This window comes from Lissotriton helveticus, chromosome 3_1 (assembly GCF_964261635.1).
Source record: "Lissotriton helveticus chromosome 3_1, aLisHel1.1, whole genome shotgun sequence".
Classification (NCBI taxonomy): domain Eukaryota; kingdom Metazoa; phylum Chordata; class Amphibia; order Caudata; family Salamandridae; genus Lissotriton; species Lissotriton helveticus.
The window spans coordinates 570,241,598-570,265,492 of record NC_136061.1 but is presented as its reverse complement, the minus strand read 5'-3'; the positions used below and the strand labels follow the sequence as shown (position 1 = coordinate 570,265,492).

Sequence of the window (23,895 nt, the reverse complement as noted above, 5' to 3'; positions counted from 1 at the left end):
CAGGCCAGCTTAAGGACGTCGATGAACATACTTTGGCTATTCAGGATTTTAAGGTTCCGTTTATCTGCTCCACGATACCTGAAGCCTCTGGTCGATAGCTACAGTGCAACTTCTGATCAATGTTCAATGCAGAGCAAAGCATCTTCACAACTTCGCTGTTGAAATGAGTTCCTCCGTCTGATTCCAAAGAGGTCGGCACCCCAAAGCGCGGGATCAACTCTCTAAGCAACAACTTTGCTACTGTGAGTGTATCGCACCTGCGTGTAGGGTATGCTTCGACCCATCTGGAAAATATGCATACAACCACCAGAACATACCTGAGGCGGTTGCTTTTTGGCATCTCAATAAAATCTAATTGCATTCTGTTGAAAGGCCCCCCAGACCTCCCAATGTGACTCATTGTAACTGGTGTTCTCTTCCCTACGTTCAATTGCTGGCAGGTGACACATCTCCAACACACTGCTTCTGCTGCAATCCTAAACCTAGGATTATACCAAGTCTGCCTAAATAACCTCAGCATGGCATCTCTTCCTAAGTGTACTGGACCATGTATCTGTCGTGCCATTGGACTCACTAGCTCATCAGGTAATACTGCCCTTCCATCTGCTGAAACCCACAAATCCATTTCACTTTTCACACAACCTGCTGTTTCCCATGCCTTTTTCTCAGTATCAGGTGCTTTCTCTTGCAGATCTTTTAAATCATCCCAAGTATCGACTGTTTCTAGCATCATGTTTAACTCTGTCTTTTCCTGAGTCCCACCTACTTCCACTTCCGTGAAAGAGTATCCTTGCTCCGCACAGTAGCGGGCAACTTCGTCTGCATATCGATTACCTTGCGACACAAAATCTGTATTTTTGGTGTGGGCTACACATTTAACAACCGCAATTGCTGCTGGACCTTGTAGTGCTTCTAACAACAGTCGCACAAATTCCCCATTTCGAATAGGCGAACCAGAGGAGGTCATGTAACCTCTCTGAGACCACAATTGCCCATAATCATGAACCACACCGAAACCATATTGGCTATCGGTATAAATGGTGACTCTAATTTTGCTACCTGCTAAACAGGCACGTGTCAATGCAATGATTTCGGCTACCTGAGCAGAGTGTACTCCTTCCAGGCAAGCGGCTTGCACAACTCCAGTAATGGTGCAAACAGCATAAGCTGCTCTCAACCGACCAGTATCGTCTCTTAAACATGAGCCATCAACAAAGAATATTTCATCAGGGTCAGTCAACGGCTCATCCACGATATCTGGTCTTGGCTTGGTGCATAGTTCAGTCACATCAAGGCAATCGGGATCTTCACATTCTTCGCCTTCTATATCATTAGGAAGTGGCATCAACGTAGCAGGATTCAAAACAGAGCACCTCTTAATGGTCACGTTCTCCGCAGCAAGAATAACTTGCTCGTAGCGCGTGAGCCTATTATTGGTTAAGTGCTGTGTCTTTGTCCTGGTCATTAACAGTTCTACAGAATGAGGTACAAACACCACTAATTGGTGTCCCATAACTATATTTTCACACCGTTCAATGCTGACACCTGTTGCAGCAACGGATTTGAGACATCCGGGCAACACTGTGGCTACCGGGTCTAAAGTAGCCGAAAAGTATGCAACTGGTCTACGGGCATTTCCATGAGTTTGTACTAAAACTGACAAAGCACAACCTTCTCTTTCGCAGCAGTAAAGTGAAAAGGGTTTTTCGTAATCAGGCATCCCCAAAGCTGGAGCACGGCACAAGTCCTCTCTCAGCTGTAGGAACGACATCAAACAATCCTTGTCCCACGGTACCGGATCACTCACCTCCTTGTGCGTCAGTTTTTGTAAGGGTTTTGCTTTCAGGGAAAAGTTAGCTATCCACTGTCGGCAATAACCCACCATCCCTAGGAACATCCTGACTTCTCTCTGTGTCGTAGGCGCGTTCATCTTCATTATCGCCTCTATCCTATCTGGTGACACCTTGCGCTTTCCTTTTTCTATCCGGTGACCCAAGTACTGTACTTCTGTCAGACAGTACTGCAATTTGCTCGGAGATACTTTATGCCCATTTTCACCTAAGTGGTTCAGCAAGGCGATGGTATCAATCTTGCAAGCTTCTTCCGTTCCTGACGCAACAAGTAGGTCGTCTATGTACTGGACCAGAACCGAGTTCTGTGGCAGTACTAGACTTTCAAGGTTTTTCTTCAATAGCTGGTTGAAAATTGATGGGCTTTCTGTATACCCTTGTGGGATACGACACCATGTTAGGACGCGATCTTCCAGCTTAAAAGCGAAAAGATACTGGCTCTCTTCATCCAATGGGATTGAAAAGAAAGCCTGACAAAGATCTATCACTGTGAACCACTCAGCTTGAAATGGTATCTGAAACAATATCACTGATGGATTCGGTACAACTGGACAACATGAAACAACTATGTTAATAATCTTTCGAAGATCTTGCACTATTCTAAATTTCCCACTAGGTTTCTGCAAACCCATAATCGGGGAGTTGCATGGACTACCCACGATTTCCTTCAGTATTCCCTGTTGTATCATAGAGTCGATTACGGGTTTTATTCCTGCAATCGTCTCTGGGGTCAATTTGTATTGAGGCGTTCTTGGATATTCAACATTTGGTTTTACCATGATCTTTACTGGTTCTACTCCTTTGATCAATCCTATCTCTTCTCCAGTAAAATCCCATACCTCTGATGACACTGTATCTCACAAGTCCCGTGGAAGGTCTCCCACAGTCAGGGTAGGATACAGTTCTACACATACTCTCGAATTTGCAACTTTAAAGGTAGCATCCTCGTCTGTAGTCTGTACCTCTACTCCCTGAGGTGTGCAGTATATTGTACAGTTCAGTTTGCACAATAAGTCCCTTCCTAACAGACACACAGGACTAGAATCACATACTACAAACTGATGTTCATAGTTGTGGTTTCCTATTCGCACTAGCAGTGGTTCCGTCAAAGGGTTGGTCATTCTCCTATTTGCGACTCCTACCACTTGAATAGTTTCCCCCGACATTGGTAGATCTGGAACCACTGCCGATCTCAAAGTTGATCGAGTAGCTCCGGTATCTACTAAGAATGTTGTAGGACACCCTGCCACTTCAGCCTCAACAAACGGTCCTCTTTGATCACCTCTAGAACTGCCCCGAGGGTACAGTCCTCCTCTCTACTTACACGTTGTCCCGTCAATGGATCAACGTAGTAACACTCTTCTTCGTCTATAAAAAGAGGCATTTGTCTATCGATCTTTCCCCCTGTCGTAATCTTTGGTGGCTGCGGGAACTGGGCTCGTGGAGCCGAAGTCCCCCCTTTGACCACCTTACTTTTTGGCACTGTCACCCTTTGAACTGGAACTTCTAGTACTTCCCCCTCCTCTACTTCTAGCTCTCCATTTTCAGTGTTATAGGGACACTCGCGTTTCCAATGTCCCACCTGGTGACACCGGTGACACTTTGTCGTTTTTTTCAATGTAGCAATGTCTATTCTAAGTCTCGAGTTTTCCTCGCTGTCCTTATTCTGGCTATTTGGTTTCCGTCCCATTGTCCCTGTTCCCTGTTGCTGCTGTCCACCCTTTCCAGCCGACTGCATCTGCACCATCATCAGTTTCTCTTTTAATTTCTTTGCTTTGGAATCTATTTCATCACTGCAATACCTTGCGTATCTCAAAATGTCATCCAATGGTTTGTTTTGCCAACAAATTAAATGTTGCTGAATCATCAAACAAATATCAGGTCTCAACCCCAAAACGAACTTCGATACAAACTGTCCTATATCTTTGGGATCCATTACATCTAAACAACTGTATTGTTTGAACGTTTTCAGCAATCTCTCATAAAACTCATGAACTGTCTCCTTGGGTTCCTGTCTTGTTCGGTCTATTTTTACCCAATCTATATCTTGTGGTGGCACCTTCTCCTTCAGCCATGTCATTACCCTATCATATTTTAACATTACTGTTTCTGACGGTCCATTAGTACGAGTATCCCTTTCTGGTTCTGCAGTTGGCCATTCGACACTAACCTTGCATGCTAGCCACAAGTCTCCTGGGACCACAATGTCAAATAAGGTGTTCAAATCAATCCACAATACTTTTGAAATTTTGACAAACCTCTCTACCTGCTTGTACCACTCTACAGGATTTTCCCTTAACTTCGGAAATGAGTTGGTGAATGCAGCCAAATCTCCCCTACTCCAGGGCACATGTACATAACTCCCATTTGCTATTTCTCGCAAAGGGAATGCCTCCATCTGCATTAGCCTTCCCTCCGGAGACATCACATTTGCGCTCCGCCTGACAGTTCCCTTTTTGGACCACCTCTCTTCCCATTTATCCAGATCTCTCCATGCTCTTATTCCTGTGATCAGTTCCCTTATGTGTGTTTTTAATCCAGTTGTCCTCCTCTCATCTAAGTCCTGATCTGAATAATGTAACCTATGGTTACCCTGCAATGCCTTTGTTCTGGACAAATCTACCATATACTTGTCTGCCAGTTCAGACAGTTTCTCATGAGTTGCTCTTGCCTTCCGAGTAACATCCTTTGCTATAAACAGCAGCTCATCTTGTTCGTACATGTCAATCCTTTCTAAAGGCAACACACCATCAATTATTTCGTCCAGGTCAGATTTTAAGCTGGTCACATCGAGTCTTTTGGCTTTTATCACAGCTTTCAGTATGCTATCTCTAGAGAGTCCATTTAAATCTCTCCCATCACAGCTCTGAGTCCTACGTCTGGGCTCAGGCGTGTTATGGGGAGTCCTCCCATGCTCCCATCTCTCCAGGTCCCATGCAGTTCCATCCTCTCTGGGTGTATAGCGAAACACTTCTCTATTTCCCATAGTCCCACATTTCCCATTCAGCCTGGTTTCTCTCGGTGCATGGTAAGACATCCCATTATTCCCCATGCTTTCGCAATTTGTCTGTGATCTCTGATCACTCGACGCATGGCAAGATCCTTCGCGGTTTCCCATGTTCCCACAATTCCAGTACTGTACGTTACCATCAGGTGCATGGGGAGTGCACTTAATCCTATCCCTGTACTCTTGTGTCCTTTGGTCTCCCTCACTTTGAATGAGACGAGACGTCTCTCCACACTCCGCACTTCTACCTTTTTGCTCCTGCACATTTCCACCGTCAATATGACGTGTAACTCCTCTACTCTCCTGACTTTTACCGTCCCACTCCTGACTGCTTTCGCTAGCCCCGCAGTGAGAAAATGTCCCGTTGCCTCGACTTCCCCATCCAGCTTCTGCTCTTGACCTGTTGCTCGGTGGACCTATCCCATTCCCTCAAGTCAGCCCTCAACTCTTTATAGGATTTCGGCTGTGGTCCCCTCAGGTCCATCGGTCCTCTCTGACCCCCCTGCTCTGCTACGGGATCCACTGCTGAATCCAAAGGGGTGCTCCACGTTATCGTTCCTGGCAATTTCCTCCAGGCATTTGTCGTGTTATTCCTTCTTTCCATCTCAACTCTTTCTCTGTCTAGCCGTACCTGTTCTTCCTCTCTCCCTTTCTCTGGGTGATAAACCGACACTATAGGACCTATGGTAACGGGTACTTGAAGAGCATCTGGCAATCCATAAGACTCAACCCTCTCTGTTGCTGGCATCTTCTGCACCACAACCCTTCCGACTACTCTCTGTACAGGACTATGTTGAGGTGTCTCCTCACCTTTGGTAGGTACCCAATTCGTTATAGGGAGTGGCCTGTTCTTCTATGTCAACTCTATCTTCCTTTGGGAGTTCAGTACCTTCTATCTCCCTATCGTCCGGAGGCGGTCTATCTATCAACAACCTATTTATTAGACCATCCTCCGACTCGCTCTCGTCATCCTCTTCTATGGGTCTCTTTTCTCCTGTAACCTCTCTCACTGGGTACAACTTATCCACCTCAATCGTCTGTACTCTCCATTTCTTATCTTCCGCATCCCACTTGGCATCTTGCACTGCCCTTACTGATCGCCTTACCCTTTCCTGGCGTCTGTTCTGACTCCTGTCATGCGCCGCCCTAATCCACGCATTAAGCGCCTCAAACTGTGTTGGTCTAGGCAAAGGTCTCAATGAGGACATAACTGCTTTCAGCTGATGCAACACCTCTAGTCTAAACGTTCCGTATTTCGGAAAAGTCATTTCCTCATTCCCTTCTGTAATCTTACTCCAAGTACCAAGCCACAGTATAGTATGCAACCCAACATTCGTTGCCATATAGTGAGCTGGTGTACCCTCTGGCGGTGCCTCTTCCCCGCAATAAGAGTCTCTTCTTTTTCTCTTAAAGATCGCTCTCAAACATTTAAAACACTTCATGTTCAAAATCTACAAAATTTCTATTTTCTCCGCGTTCGTTTACTTCCTGATGACAATCTACCAATCCCAGCGCGGTTCTCGCTAACTCGCCTATCCCAGCGCGGCTTTTCGCTGACGTCACACCAACCGGCCTATCTCAGCGCGGCTTCACACCAACCGGCCTATCACAGCGCGGCTCTCGCTGACGTCACTCCTACCGGCCTATCTCAGCGCGGCTTCACACCAACTGTCCTATCACAGCGCGGCTCTCGCTGATGTCACTCGTCCCCCTTCGCAGCAGTTCCCCTCCTTTCTCCGCTCGTCTCCCGGTCATGCATGCGTCCCATTCATACTCTGAAAAATGATTACTTCCGACCAAGCGATCACTTTCCTTGACTGTACGCCCACAGTCTAACTGTAGTTGTCACCTTAACTGACGAAATGTCTTTCCGTGTACGTCCAGACAATCGCCTTAACTGATAGGTTACTTACACACGGTAACTTTCGACCTGCGTCCGTTACCCACACACTCACTCTTGCGTTCCCCCTATCTCGGTCCTGCGGGCGATGAATGGTACCTCATGACCCCCTTTACTCTGGTCGACAACTACTCTGGATGTTCGATACACCCGAACCACTTAAGCTCTTCCCCGAACTTAAGATTTTCCCCAGCCAGGTTGCGCGCGCTCACAACCCTCTCTCACTCACACTACAGGCATTCAACTCCGCATGACATTACAATACGAATACAACAGAAAACACCGCAATCTGTCAACGCATGACCCTTGTTATACTCACTCTCGTCCGACCCTGCTGCTTTTCTCTCGCACCGTCAGCACCTTCTTCGGCAGGCGATTCTTCCGCTGCTCATCTCTCGATCTCTAGGGACCTTGGGGTAATCTTAACCTAGTCTAGATCACCTTCCTCTAGAAGGTAACAATCTTCTGCTACCAACTGTTACGGCGGGATTTTTGATCTATGGCTATAAGTCTAGATCCCAACTCAGGTCGACTGTACCGTTGATACCTGTCATAGAGTAAAAGGCAATCCACTACTAGGTCAATTAATAAGGACTTACACAACTCTAAAGAACCACCTACTACGAATAAGTTTTAAAAGTTTATTATAAAGCCAAAGTTAACTGGAGATACAAACATCTCAATATAAGGTTCAAAAGATATACTGGTATCAATACAAACATACATTTTCTAAATGCTCTTAGTCGACAGAAGAATATTACCAAAACCAATTCAAAAATCATCAGAGTTGCAAGAATAGACACAAGCTGTAGCTTATGAGTCATTTACAGAAAGGAAGAAAATTCAGATTAGACTGTCCCTACACTAGACTAAGTGACATCCCTACTTAGCAAAATCTTAACCTAAAAAGGTGTCAGCCGTGGTGACTTCCAAAGAAGATCACTCACTTCCCTTAGTCTTCGTTGTAAATCGGTGTCTCGCAGTTAACCTATCTGCCTACCCATCCGCTCTCTTAGGTTCCTCAGACCATCTGCCCTAACTCCACCCAGGGGTGCTGTCCCTAATACAAAATCACATTTACAATAGAAACGCCCTTTAGAGACGCCCCTCACGTGGTGTTGGTTCTGGCATTTTCCATGCTGATACTCCTCTGGGCCCATCGTTAGCGTTGACCTTGCTTCTCAGACTCTTCTCCGGCAGGACGGTACCCCCCAGGAAATTCCTGAAGCCTCCTCCAGGCCTGTGCCTGGCTCTCTGAACAAAACCCTATTCATCACTCTCTTGATTGGAACCTCCTCGCACCTGCAAACAGACACTTGTGCAGTGGGCCCCAAATTCCGGCCTCCACCATATCTTCTAAGTCGTAAACCATCGAGCAGTTTCTGCAATTTAAGCTTAACGTGACATTTCTCTGACTAGCACATGCAGATCAAAAGAAATGAACTTATCTATTCAGGCCTATTAGAACTACATGAAACGGGCCTGTGCATTCTGTAAAACATTTAATTTCTTAGTCTAAACAGTATTCTAACTTATTACACACAATGGTTATATGAAACACTTCTATAAAACATATTTTTCAGTTTTATGATCAATAATACTTTGAATTACAACAACATTAAAATCCATCTCACGTGTGTGTGTAACAACCCCTTTCAGTCTCTGTGAACTGCCATGTGGCCTACACATTTCTTCGTTTAGCAGCATTACATTCTCCTCTACAACAGCCACATAACATGGTATCTCAACATTATTATAACATCTTTACACACTTCTACATTAGCTTTTCACACGGATGTATGCATTCTATTTGATTAAACACTCTTATGCATTTTCACTCTATAAATTCGACACTCTTATGTAATCTTTACTAAACTAATACAACGTGCTTGTAAATATGGTGCACTTCTAATTTTTTTTTCTCGATTTGCGCTCTCTCAAGTTCGCATCCGTTTGAGGAAGGACATGTGTGCTTTGGTATGAAGATGCCCACAGCCTCATCAATAACTTCTCCATTGCTGCGTGCATGCTTTCCCTCCAGTTTAAGCATAAAGAATGCTGCAGAATTCAGATTCACAGGAAGATACAGGAAGGGAGCCTGCTACTTCTGCTCTCACGAGGATATGTTTACTTCTGGGTAGAAACCTGCAGCACTCCACTTTCTAAAAGGGGAATACTGAAGAATGTTCTTAATCTAAGCAGTTGGGGTGTCTCGCCAGAGGCCAGAGAGGATGGTCACCAAATGCCGCCGGAGAGAGTAGGCGATCTGCCAGGACCCAGACTCTCAGGGGTTACCCCACTCACGGGAAATACATAGTCCCCTGGGAGAAAGAAAATTGCATCTTTGCAAACCCACAGGCTGCCTTCCTTTCGAAAGGAAGTCTTTAAAACCTTGTTTGCCGAATTAAATCGTCACTTAATCCGATTTTGTTTTTTTTATTTAACTTTTACTTCTTTTGTATACGTTCTTTAGGAAGTTTATTTTATGTTTTACATTTTCGCATATCCCATATACACAAGATGTTAAATGGATGGACGCTAATATTACACGTATCAAATTCCTTTCACTCTAAAATGTGGCGTCCATGCGCAAAGTATGACCAGGCTGAGCCATATCTGATCCAACAGGGCCACTGGCATTGCAGGTAACTTACGGTGTCAGCACAAGTGGCCACATGAGAGATCTAGATTGCTACAAATGGTTCAAAGAATGGCGGTGTTGCTATGGGAAATGGAGCACCAAACAGCAAAATAGTATTTTCCCTGTGTATTTGAAAATCCTTGCAGCTAGTTCACACCTCAGCTGTTTCCAACCGTAGTAGAAAGGTCCGAATAAAAGTTCTCAGCAAAGGCCGAAAGTAAGGTCTGCTGTCTCTCTGACCTTGCAAAAACCTTTGCTTCTCATAAGAGACAATCTGCGTGTCACCTTGGGCCGCAGTCACTTTTAGATGCCAGGTATTACCCAAAGCAGCCGCTAGCCATACATAGCTTCCCCAGAGCGCACACGCAGTGTCGTAGACGGATAATTCTGACCAATAGCTTGTGTACCATGCACTCCGACCACTACGAGCATACCCTCATGATTGCATTCGATTTTAGAAAAAAGGCCCAAAGGTTCTCTTGTCGGGTAGTATTGCCGTTTCTCTTTTGTTGGGAGGATGCTGTCTCGAGGTATTGGACCTAGTTATACCTCAATTGTAACTGGTTGAGAATGTGTACGTTCATCCTTCTGCTTATTGAATGTTAATACATAAAGAAAGGTTCAAGATTTAATGATGATGATTTTTGATTTTGCTTTTATTCCTTGGTTTGGAATTTTTATCATATTTTCAAAGTGTTACAGTATTCAATTTGAAACATTTCAGCAGCTGACAAGTGTGTCGACCTTACATGGTCATCTGGACCAGCGCTTTCTCAAGGCTTTCAAGTTTGTTACTTGCAGTTCTTAATGTTTCGTTGTCTTTTCAGATAAATCTCTTATTCCAAGCTGTTTAATCCATCTGAAAGAAAATTCTAATGTTCTTATATATGGAGTAAACTGCTTGGAATAACAAACTTGAAAGCCTTCAGCAAGCCCTGGTATAAGATGACATTGTAAGGGCAAAACACGTGTCAGCTGCTGAAAATGTTTCAAATTGAACACTGTAACACTTTGGCAATATGATGAAAATTCCAAAGCAAGGAATAAAAGCTAAGTCAAAAATGATCATCAGAAATCTTGAAGCTTTATTTATTTATTAACATTCAATAAGGAGAAGCATGCACTCACACATTTTCTTACCCTCATGATTGCCAGTGTGGAGATTTATTTACTCCAACGTGAATGGAAAGAAGGAATGATTGACACGCTTAGTCAGACGAGGAACATGTGGACTTCCTGCAAGAAAGAGAGAAACTCGTTTTGCTTGATTGCAATAATAAATGGGCATTATAAGGGATTCTTCAGTGTTAACCAGGCCTAGTTAGAAATGAGTTAGGGATCTCCTAAAGACAAACTAAATGCCTTTGAGGGGGTGAGTGCAAGTTGAATGCCCTTATTCATCCGTCTAACAAAGACGGTAATCCTTGGAGCCTAGTACTGTCAACCAGGCAAGATCTTATGTGCACATTAGTACATGGAAGGTATGGTCAGAATTGCGACTATGCTATTTACTCACCAGTACTTTCAGATCTCCTTTACTTTTCTTCTGTCACTAATCCATCTAAGGTTTTGTTATCATGCATGGTGATCACATAAATAAGTTCGATTAATTGCATCTGCCTTCATCCTATGTGACTGTACAGAAAATCTGTGGTGTTTCAGCCCTCCTTGATTTACCTGGACACCAGTGTTGTAGGCTATAAACATAAAAAGGGATGTCAACATGTGTAAAGTTGAATGATCAATAAATCCTGGGGAAAACAAAGTATATGGGGGTGGAACTTCCATTGTAAGTGCAACCTCTTGCTCCAAGGTCAAACAATAAGCTTCGATTCGCTGAGCAGGAGTTTCAGTTTTGTTTATTTCTTTTATTTTAGGATCCAGCAAACCAAAAAACAGGAAGGAAGAAAACGGTGTCCTTCAGCAGCATGCCATCAGAGAAAAAGGTCAGCAGTGCCAGCGACTGCATAGGTTTCATGCAAGGAGGCTGCGAGCTCAAAAAGGTCCGCTCAAACTCCCGGATTTACAGTCGCTTCTTCACCCTGGACTCCGACATACAGGCCTTGCGCTGGGAGCCTTCCAAAAAAGATCCAGAAAAAGCCAAGCTTGACATTTCTGCTATAAGGGAGATCAGACTTGGTAAAAACACTGAAACCTTCCGAAGCAATGGTCTGGCAGATCAGATTTGTGAGGACTGTGCCTTCTCCATCCTTCATGGTGATAGCTTTGAGCCCCTGGACTTAGTCGCTAACTCAGCCGATGTGGCCAACATATGGGTTTCTGGTCTCCGTTACCTGGTTTCTCATAGCAAACAACCTCTGGACTTGGGAGAGGGTGGACAGACTACACCGAGGGTCACGTGGCTGCGGTCTGTGTTTGAAGCTGCTGATGTGGATGGGAACGGGGTCATGCCGGAGGATACTGCGGTGCAATTGATCAAGCAACTCTCCCCTGCCTTGAAGGAATCAAAGATCCGGTTAAAATTTAAAGAAATCCAAAAGAGTAAAGAAAAACTGACGACCAGAGTTACAAGTGAGGAGTTCTGTGAAGCCTTCAGCGAACTTTGCACCAGGCCGGAGGTATATTTCTTGCTGGTACAGATTTCCAAAAACAAGGAATATCTGGATGCAAATGACCTTATGCTGTTTTTAGAATCTGAACAAGGGATGGCCCAGATGACCGAAGAAATATGTCTGGATATTATTCTCAGATATGAGCGGTCTTTGGAAGGACGTTTGAAGGGATTCCTGGCCATTGATGGCTTCACCCAGTACCTATTGTCTACAGAATGTGATATATTTGACCCAGAGCACAAAAATGTGAGCCAAGACATGACACAGCCTTTGTCACATTACTATATCAATTCTTCCCATAATACATACCTGATTGAAGACCAGTTTAGGGGTCCAGCAGATATCAATGGCTATGTCAGGGCTTTGAAGATGGCCTGTAGGAGCATTGAGTTAGATGTCACTGATGGTCCAGATAATGAACCAATCATTTGCAATCGAAATAGCATGACGTCCCCACTCACCTTTCGAAATGTTATTGAGGTGATCAACAAATATGCTTTCATTTCTTCTGACTACCCCCTCATACTATGCATGGGCAATCACTGTTCGGTTCAGCAGCAGAAGGTTATGGTCCAACACATGAAGAAGATTTTTGGAACCAAACTTTACACAGAAACACCCTCAACTGCTGAGGTCTATTTGCCCTCACCAGAGAAATTAAAGAAGAAGATCATCATTAAGGGTAAAAAGCTTCCTTCTGACTATGACCTGATTGAAGGTGATGTCTCCGATGAGGATGAAGAAGCTGAAGTTTCCCGAAGGATGTCCGAGGACTACTTTGGTGAACAGAAGTTCATCTGCCTTTGCAAGGAGTTGTCTGACTTGGTATCCATTTGCAAATCTGTACAATATAGAGACTTTGACACCTCCATGAAGAGCCAGAACTTTTTTGAGGCTTGCTCCTTTAGTGAAACTCAGGCCAGTAGAATTGCCAATGAGTACCCAGAGGACTTTGTCAACTACAACAAGAAGTTTGTATCCCGTGTTTATCCTAGTCCAATGAGGATAGATTCCAGTAATGTCAACCCCCAAGACTTTTGGAACTGTGGCTGCCAGATTGTGGCTATGAACTATCAGACTCCAGGTCCCATGATGGATCTGAATACTGGTTGGTTCTTACAGAACGGTGGTTGTGGATATGTCCTTCGACCTTCTATCATGCGAGACGAAGTGTCTTACTTTAGTGCAAACACCAAAGGTGTTGTTCCTGGAGTATCTCCTCAGCTCCTGCATGTCAAAATTATCAGCGGTCAGAACTTTCCAAAACCCAAAGGAGCCTGTGCAAAAGGTGATGTCATTGACCCCTATGTGTGCATAGAGATCCATGGAATTCCTGCAGACTGTTCGGAGCAGAGAACTAAAACTGTTCAGGAAAATGGTGACAATCCTATTTTTGATGAAAGCTTTGAATTTCAGATCAACCTTCCAGAGCTGGCCATGGTTCGCTTTGTAGTTCTGGATGATGACTACATTGGTGATGAATTTATAGGTCAGTATACAATACCAGTGGACTGCTTGCAGCCAGGGTATCGTCATGTACCTTTACGATCTTTTGTGGGTGAAATCATCGAGCATGCCAAACTGTTTGTCCACATTGCCCTCACCAATCGAAGTGGAGGAGGAAAGTCACACAAACGTGGACGCTCATCACGAATAGGAAAGAAGGCAAAGGAATACACCATGCTGAGGAACACTGGACTCAAAATTGTGGATGACATGTTTAAACTCGCTGTCCAACCATTGAGGGAAGCCACTGATGTCAGGGTCAACATGCAGGTATGTGAACATCAATCATATATTTTGCTTTCGTTTTTGATTACTTAATGAACTATGTAGAATAATCATGTTAGTTTAAGCAAGAGCATGCACTGGAGAGCAGAAAAAAGTAATAGTGAGGTTTTGCATTTTTTAAGCATTCTCAATTTTGGAAGAGTAAGGAACAAAAACACAGCTTATTTTTCAAACATTACTTCTGGGGTCTGCCTGTTTTTAAGCAGTCTCAATTTTGGTAGGTCAGATACCTAAGTCTCAGTGGGATCGATTAATTTGTCATATTAGCGCCTGATGTTCGGTATGTAATTACATTCTGCTGAAAACAATGGATATGATTTTGAGAGGAGTTTAGCCCACCACAGTTATGGTCATGTGTCAAAGTCAGGATCTTAACCACTAGACGTCATCTGCTCCCTAGTAAAGGCACGATGGGTGGATGTTAACTTGTACACATTTTTGGGACGACTATTGTCAAATGAGAGAATATTGTTTGCCACCTACTGGAAACATTCCTTTTTAAACTAATTTGTGTCCTTATATAATAATTTTTGTATTGTACTTATTTGGTTGTGAAATTTGGTTACTGTTATGTTATAAGTTTTTGTATTTCATGTGTATTATGTATATTTTTCTTTTAATCAACATCTATTAAATGAAATAGAGCTTTTTACTTAAACAAACTTGTTAGAATGTTTTTTATCTAAAGTCCTTTCCCGCATTAGTTGTTCCTCCTATGTTATTCACACATAAATGGGTGCAACAGTATAGATTATTAGATAAATAAGATGACTATTTAAACACCCATATATAGGATCTCGCTTTGATCCAATGGATAAGAAGATAAGAGTTGTCCTAATATATAAACCTATGATATCCATATTAAAGAAACAACTGGGCAGTCTCAAAGGGCAATAACTCAGGAAGTAAATGTTTAGAATTTGGACGGCACTTAGCTCCAGAGGGAAGTATGTTCTTAAGTGCTAAAACTTTAGAGTTGATAAGGATGTGAGGTCGAGAGCAATTAAATGATTTCCCTACATTCATTCAATTGTTTGAAGTTGGGACACTTGCATCGAGTCATGAGATTTCCTGATTTTGAAATCAACAATTGAGACCCTCTATGACAACCTCAAAGCAAAGCATTCCGAAACTTAGGTAATGCATTCTTAGACTGCTATATTCCTTACTTTGCTTAATTCATTTTACACTATGGCTATCCATTCAATTTGGCCAACCTTTTGTCACTTAAAAACAAATGAGCAACCAAGGTAGCAGGGTGTCTGAATAAATAAGGTAGTTAATTGACCACGGTCATAACAGAAGTCTGAAAAAGCATTTAGATTTTTTATTTCAAAATGGGTCAAGAATGCTCTGCAAGTCGTAAATGTTCTCTGCTGGTTTTTAAATTATTTGATAATCAGTATATTTCTGGTTATCCCATAGAACCCCTCTACGTATTTCTTTGGAAGTGCTTCTTTCTTCATCTTTATGAAAAGAGTAGACGTTTGCCTTTGTCCAGCTGCTTCGATGTACTTCAAGCAGTCTCAAACCACATAGGCTTGATTAAGTGTTATGAGTGAAGATGTTTGAAAATTCTGGGTAGATAGAATTACTGATTCTGACCTGTATCTCCACACATATTTGCTCTCATTGTGAGTTAATCCCCTCAAATAGGGAACAACTGAGTGGACAGGGAATTACTGTGCTGTATTCTGCATGGTATCCACTTTTCAATGGGGTTTATGCACACATTTATAAACTAAGGGTCTGATTTAGAAATTGTTGGATGTGTACCCACTGTAAATGTGATGGATATCCCGTCCACCACACTACAAATGTGTAAAACACGTGTAATGAGGTGGCCAGGCAGTGCTTAATTTGAGCCGGTGGTTTCCAGTGCTCGGCACCAGCACTTATTTGCAACACCAGCACTTATGTCAGTCTGCCACATGGTGGTGCTATTTGTTTTACTTAGAGATGAGCGCAGCAACAGTTGTTTATCACTTCCATCTACATTCAAAATTACTAATACCTGCTGCCAAAGCCATTCTTATAGTTTTTCAGAGCCTGGAATAGTCTGATTTGTCACACTTGTAGGAGTGTGATGGCTTGTGGTTGTGTGGATACTTCGTTGTCAGGGCACACAGAGGTAGTGGGTGGTGTAAGCCGCAGTGGCCTCCTGACATGGGCCCTGGCACTTATATTTTTTACAAATTAAGCACTGTGTACAGGATATCTGTCACATTTATGATGAAGTACCCATTTTCCAAACTTCAGATCAGGGCCTAAAGTCCTAACTTCACACCTGTGATACATGTTTAGCAGTGGTGTAGCTGGAGGGTGGGTGTCGCCCCAGGCAGCATGAGTTTTGGTGGGTGGCGGCCTCCCCCGCTATCACCTGCTGTCTCGGGGCTGCAACAACCCCAACCCCTAGCCCCCTCTCCTCAATGCGTTTGCCGTGATGGGGTGGCAAACAGAGAACATACTTGCCAGCATCTCACCCCCGCTCTTTATGTGGCCACCGCGGGGCGGCAAACGCAGAGGCCGCCACGGGCGCCCATAGGGTTAGCTACTCCACTGATGTTTAGTTCTTTTGAACCTTGGTATAGCAGTTCTGTAGTGATCATTCTCTTTTGACTTCTGAAGTCTCTGCATCAAGTCACAGAGAATAAGGGCACCCATCCTCTCTGTGAAGGCCACCATTTCTAGCAAGAAGCCCCTGTCTTTCTGCTGCTCTTTACTGACACACACAGGAAGGTACATCTTATTTCACACTGGCCCACTTTACATATAGTTGCCAGTAAAATATTTAACCAACCTACCTAGGATTATCAGCTCATTCATTCCTCAGAGGCAGAGGATTGACTCAGAATGCCATCTTTTAAAAGAAAAAGTGTACCACAGGTATTATCATATCCAAGCTTACATGAACAACTGCAATGATGCCTCAGTAAAACATATATTCACACTACACCTCTTCATGTCCCTTTATTAAATACTTGAAAGAAGTAGGTAGCTAACTTTTGTATGCCACTGCATAACCCTCATCATGAATTTTCTAATGCTTCCTGGGTCCTGATCGTCTTTACCACAACCTCCAGTATAGTTGTGCCCAAGGCTTCCACATCCCTCTGCCATGTTTTGGTACTCCCTGCTGGTACTCCGCTTGCCCAAAAGTTTTTGTAATGAGCGACATTCACTTGATACTTCATAATTTATAAATAAATTAGCATGCCTCCACGTGAATACAGATGGAAATGCAAACGTTTTATTGTAAATTCTGATAAAACCCAGACCCAGGTTTCTGAAGATTTTTTTCTCAAAGTGTATCTCACTCCTGGATATTCAAGGATAGGCCATACCAAAGTCTGATGTAAAACAACGGTACTCATAGAGAAGGCTTTGTGATTTGAGGCCAACATAGTTGACTAGAAGTTATATTTGTCTTATAATAAGTTCCACATATTTACTGTGCATTGATCCTTTTGCAATTGTGAAGTGCCTCAAGCATACACAAAGAAAATCTTCTATTGGCTGAAGAGAAAATCTGGCAGAACTAATGAGAACATTATGCTTGCATGAACATGTCTGGAAATGAGGAATCGGGTATTGAGACCCACGTGCCTTTCAGTTTTGAAAGGCTTGGTTAGGGATAATGGATGACGAAGGGGAACTTTCAAAGTGCTAGTGCAGTGAATCATTACAGGAGAATTGAGGTTTGAAGCTGCAACTGTACCCAGATGAAGAACGTGTAATCCTCTACTTGTTTCGAAAGTGAATAATCAAAACCTTTAATAGGCACCCTAAAATATATAGTTTTGTAATATATATATATTTTTTTTGAGAACCTTTATTGTCACTTCAAGTAAATACAAGTATGGGCCTACAACCATCCCGGCCGGCCGCTAATCAAGACGTAAGTACAGCAAGTCAATGTAGAAAAATACAGCAGTCCGAAAATCAGGGTCCAAGAAGTGTCCAGGATATAACTTGTATTCAAGCGTACTGTGCGAGATGCAGGATTTGAGAAGGTTCATTTTACAATAAAGAAAAACTCAGAATCAATGCCAGACGGTCACACATTGTCCTACAATAGCAAGTCTGAAACAGGAAATCCGCAAATTGTGCAAATACGTTTGAAGTAGCAGGGGTAAGGCACACGAGTCAGGATAAACGCAAAGACAAACACAGTACGTAGCAAAGCTGCACCCCACCCCTCAAGACGAAACATACTGTAGGAAACATGAAAAACGACGACACCAAAAAGGAAAAAATACAGAGGGCCATAGAAACAAAAAAAAGACAAATTAACAAACCCCATCCCCCTACCCCCCACCCTGCACCCCTGCAGAAGGCTACGGCCTATCCCCCCCCAGCAACGTGCCTGTCGCCCTAAATAAGAGGCCCGAAATATAGAGAAAGAGAAAAAGAAAAAAAAGAGGAAAAATGTGGGGAAGGGCCATCGATCTGGCCACCCGGCCCCCCCCACCACCGCGCTCAGTAAACATCCCAAAAGCGAGATCAGAATAGCCATGGAAAACATTAATCACCGATAGCACAATCAATAACATCCCCGCAGAGTGTCCCCCAAATCACAGTCAGCCAACAATAAATTCCACTAGGCCCTAAACGGTCTCACCCCTGGCCTTTCCTATCAATAGTACCAACATAAGCCCACTTAGCAAGCGGCATACAGAGCAGCATGGAGGGTCCGAGTGATCCGGGCGGACCGGGCAGTGTCGTTATTCCATGGGACTGCAGCCACCAAAACCCAGCCGAGCATGTATGGTGGAAATCCTGCTGTGTCAGTATCGACCCCGACAACATCCTCCAGTCCGGACACAGTCTCATCAGCCAGGGAAAGAGAGGCACATCATCCGGTAAGCGCTGAAACGCCGTCGAGGCAGCCCAGACCATAGATCGACGTTGTTTCCCCAGCCGCCGAATAGATAAGGGCCCCGACGAGTCACTCACATGTACAACAGATCTGTCCAAAGCGACCTCATGAACCGGGTCTTCCAGCTTCTCCACGAACATAGGCGTAGCTGGAGCACTCATCACTGACGCAGAGGCGGGCACATCGGCGCTTCCATGAGATCGAACCATGCCCGTGTGGAACGGCGGGTCAACAATGGCGGCCATCCTTCTTCCCAGATCCCGGGCGTCCCGGAGCAGGGTCGTATGCAGGGTTGTTAGCGCAGCCAGGATATCTCTGGACGTGGGCTCCGTCTCGCGTCGCCAGTCCCCAGGACTCTCCCGCACAGCAGCTTCTCTGCCTGGATGTGGTCTGCGTAAGAGGGTGCCGTCCGCCATCTTAGCTGATCCGGCCTCGTCCTTCTCCACCACACCTCGGGACTGGGCCCCACACCGGGGCGCAACAGGAATTGCCACAAGGATCCCGAAAGTCAAGGCAGGCCTCCCAGCAAAGGGTCACCAAAAGGCTAAACAAAATCTCCGCCGCTCCCTGGGAGCCGCCCGCCGATTCCGGGAGAAGTCAGTAGGCACGCCCGGACACAACACTGGAAAAGGGGCCAAGTATCGTGCACTCCCCTCGACCCTGCTTCACCGCACATCCCACAAGGCACTCCACTAAATGGACTGGGTCAGCACTGTCGCCATCGGCCCATCAGATCTCCGGTGCCCTCCGGCCGACTCCACACCCCCGCCAGAGACCGCTGTTGTCGCAGTCGCGGCCGGCCACTCTCCTCACTCGACACCCCGGTTCCAGCTCCCTGAAGGCCGCAAAACAGTCGGGGACAGTTCCACGGGTCTGCCGCACGTAAAAGCCTCAGGAGCAAACGGTCAGTGAAAGTTGTCCTTCGCCTACTTAAATATGCCGTTATGGCTCAGGATAGTTGCCAGGATGTATGCGCGGGGTGAGAAGGCTCACGGAGCCGAGCGTCTATGCAGCCATCTCGGTCGCCAGCTTGGCTCCTCCCCCTAGTTTTGTAATATTGATATATATCTTCGATTCAAACTTCAAGCAGAGAAAAGAACTGCCAACACATGTTTTAGGACGTAATCTACAACAGATGCTGTCGGGTCAGACACTTGCTTCATGTATGATGCCGGAATAAAGTTTTAAACCAGTCAATCATTAATCCATAATGATAGTTAAGCAGTTCTACAAAACCCCTCATAAACATAAATAAAGGAACTCATACAATGTAAACCATCACTTTTTGTTTTTATATATGAACAAGGTTCAGACATATATGGCAGTCATATGTACAATTATATCCACAAAGGTGAAAAAGGTGACATATGTGACTAAAGTGAGACAAAGTGACACAGTGATGATATCAGTGTAAGGTAGAGACTTTTTTATATATGTATATATATATATATATATATATGTATATATATATATATATATATATAATATATATATATATATTATTCACTGAAAAAACCATTGGTTAGAGACCATATATAGTTAGCTGGACATTTTATTGACACAAAACCAATGAAATTCCATATATAGTTAGTTGCACTAACTATATATCGCGCACCCGCAATCCACTGCTGATGATGTCACATATTACATCATTCATGACATGGTCAGTGACATCACTGATGACATCACTGATGACATCTCAAATGACATCACTGATGACATCACTGATGACATCATCTAGTGTCTGTGTGTTTTTGTAAAGTTTAAATATGTTTTACATATTGAAGAATGAGTGGATGTATGGAAGACTGTGTGAAGAGTGTGTGTGTGGCTGGCTGGGAGGTGTGTGACTCTGTGCATATCAATGTGTACTTGTATCAGTGATTGTATAAGAGAGTAAGTATGTGTTAGTATATGTGTGAAAAAGTATGGTGTTCTGTGTTTAACTGTATAGATGAGGAAATCGAAGTGTGATTGATTCTTTACAGGACTGACTAGGTGTGTGAGTAACTCCATGGATGAGTGGCAGTGTGTGAGTGTCTGCATAGGTGTATGAGTGCATATGATAGTGTTGTAATAATGAGTGACTGTATGTATGAGTGATTGTATGGGTGAATGAGTGAATGTGTGTGTAGACGTAGGAATCAGTGAGTGCGTATGTAGTAACTGGTATTGGTGTGTCATGATGTCATCAGTGATGTCATTTGAGATGTCATCAGTGATGTCATCAGTGATGTCATTTGAGATGTCATCAGTGATGTCATCAGTGATGTCACTGACCATGTCATGAATGATGTAATATGTGACATCATCAGCAGTGGATTGCGGGTGCGCGATATATAGTTAGTGCAACTAACTATATATGGAATTTCATTGGTTTTATGTCAATAAAATGTCCAGCTAACTATATATGGTCTCTAACCTAGGGTTTTTTCAGTGAATTTTCAAGGTTTTGTAAATGCAAATTCCTAACTATATATGGTCTATAAGCTATGGGTTTTTCAGTGAATTTCATTGGTTTTTTAAAAGCTAATATCTATATCTGTAAAATATATTCTTTATTACGTGACGTATCACGTAGCCATGTGAGACGCCTCATGACGCGTCGCATAACCGTGACGTATCGGCTCTGCAGCGCAAACAAAACCCGTAACGTAAGCGCGCCGGAGCTCGCTTACAGATATATATATTTTTTTTAACCTTAATTAGACAAAATCCACACGTGCACATATCTTGAGGCCTTGCAAAGGCACATCAAACAAACAGTCCCTACAATTTTTCAAAGTTTGGTGGAAATCTATTCCCTTAATTTTTTTTTTACTGTTTCTCTTGGTTTTCCCCTTGTTACGCTTACCGGGACGCTACCCGGTACGCGAACCGGACGCTCCAAAAACACAAGATGGCGGACTCCCGTTACGCTGCCGGTTAGCTGCCCGGTTCACGCACCGGGAAGCGCCTCTACCGCGAAAAATCGCAAAATTTTTATTTTTTATTTTTTGCCCCGCGGGGGACTTTAATATCCCCCTCATCAATCCTAGGGGGTCAGGAGGGGTTTACCTTGCCCCCTTTCCTTCATTTCCCCCTTCGTTTTTCACCACATCTTGTCTCTCGAACCTACAGAGAAACAAGATGGCGGCTGCTCCGGACTGTTTACAATGTTGACAGCTACCCTGCCGGTTAGCTGCCTGGTTAGCTGCCCGGTGAGCTGCCCGGTTCGCGTACCGGGACGCGCCTCTACGGCGAAAAATCTAAAAAATTTTATTTTTTTATTTTTTGCCCCGCGGGGCACTTTAATATCCCCCTCATCAATCCTAGGGGGTCAGGAGGGGTCTACCTTGCCCCCTATCCTTCATTTCCCCCTTCGTTTTTCACCACATCTTGTCTCTCGATCCTACCGAGAGACAAGATGGCGGCTGCTCCGGACTGTTTAGAATGTTGACAGCCACCGGAGAGCCAATCAGCTTCGCTTCGCGAAGTTCCGTTACGCGCCAGGTACGCAAACCGGGGCGCTAACCGGAGCGCTGTTACAGATATATATATTTTTTTAAACGTTAATTTCTCAAAATCCACTGGAGCACATATATTGAGACATAGCAAAGGCACGTCGGGCAAACCATATCTACAATTTTGCCAAGTTTCATGTAAATCCAATCAGCCGTTCGAGCTAAAAGTGAGTCCAACCGCCCTATGAAAAAATGAATGGGAAAAACGCGTTTTGGGACCCCCCTTTTTTCTCGGCCCCCCTTGACGAAACCCCCCCAAATTTTCAGGGGCTGCTCAGAAACAAATTGTGCCATTTTCCTGAAAATTTCAGCCAATTCCGTCCACAAACGCCAAAGTTATTAGACATAGAATTTTCAGAAATCCCATAGAGAAAAAATACTAACTATATATACCTACTGGCTATCGCCAGTAGGTAATATATATATATATATATATATATATACACACACACCCACACACACACACATATATATCTGTTGGATACTGGGTTGTGACTTTAACTGCTTCCTTGGAGACTGGTTTAAACACTGGACCCTGGCAGGTAATCCTCAATAAGATTTTTTCAGGCTGAATCCTGCATCTTTTACCGACACTGATCCATCCGGATCAAAATCGGTTCACTGAACAGCTGCGGTCTATATGTGGTCAAGGAGATAGTGTCCGAAGACTGGCCGAATGTGGTCTGCCTCTCCCTAGACCTTAAATTGGGACTATGTATTCTCTGCGATGTGCTGGTCCGGCCTTGGACGCCAACTGATTGTTTTAAATTGAATTGCCCTGTACAAAAAACACTGGCAAGGCCTGGACAGTTTGTTATATTTTGGATCTCCTATCTACCAGTGGACACAATTGGGGTATACCTGTTAGACCTCAGACACATGCTATTTCGCTATATGCGGATGATATGATCCTTTATCTCTGCGATGTCTACAAGTCTACGATGTCTACAAGGACCTGTGTCCATTTACTTCAATCCTGCACAGCTTCAAAAAGATGTCAGGCCTTCGAATCAACCACAAAAAGTTCATTCAGAGAGCATCTCCCTGTTTAGCGAGTACAGCTGGGGTCCGAGGCTCTGACATGTGCCCCTCAGCCTACTTGGGGATACAGATCTATCTTATGGAAGAGGATCTTCTGGAGGGAAATTTTAGCAAGGTCATATGCTCCCTGTAAGCCCAATTGGCCTTTTGGACAACCTTGCCATTGTCCGTTGGGGGATTTATCGCTTTATCCAAAATAGTGATGCTGCGTCATTTACTCTACCTCTTCTCCATCCTCCCGGTTTTGATCCCCATGCATACCTTTTGAAACTTAGATTCACCGTTGCTCAAACTGATCTCGGGCACTGGACTGCCCAAATTCAATGGGTGGAACTCTGATTAGCTGGACATCACACCAATGGGGTTGGGCTCCCCTGGATGGCTGTCTGCAATTTTAAATACTCTGTGCTTGTGCCACTGAGGTTCCCAATGGGTGACCAAGTTCCTACTGGCCACACCCTCGAGGTCTGGGAGATGTCCCGCATTCATACTCTAGGCGATCTTATTGCCAGCATGGCTTTGCTGTTCTTTCAGAACCTCCAAGATGTCAATAGCCTCCTCGGTAAAGTCTTCCTGACTTATCGGGCGCTCAAGGTGATAGTGTACCAACACTGGGGGATACAGTGTCAAGAACCGGCCCAAGATCTAATTTTACATGCTTTGCACTCAGTCGGTCAGGGCATACAACTGGTGACATGGCTCCATTGGGC

The 23,895-nt window shown here is 44.1% G+C and overlaps 1 protein-coding gene across 3 annotated transcripts in view; it reads left to right on the top strand.

Moving 5' to 3' along the window:
• PLCL1 (phospholipase C like 1 (inactive)) overlaps positions 1-23,895 on the top strand; it is a 506,778-nt gene that overhangs the window by 251,732 nt on the left and 231,151 nt on the right. For all 3 annotated transcript variants that reach the window (XM_078680511.1, XM_078680509.1, XM_078680510.1), the window contains exon 2: positions 11,276-13,747. In XM_078680511.1, the coding sequence (XP_078536637.1) occupies positions 11,327-13,747 (2,421 nt within the window). In that variant the 5' untranslated portion in view covers positions 11,276-11,326. The remainder of the gene's footprint in view (positions 1-11,275; positions 13,748-23,895) is intronic.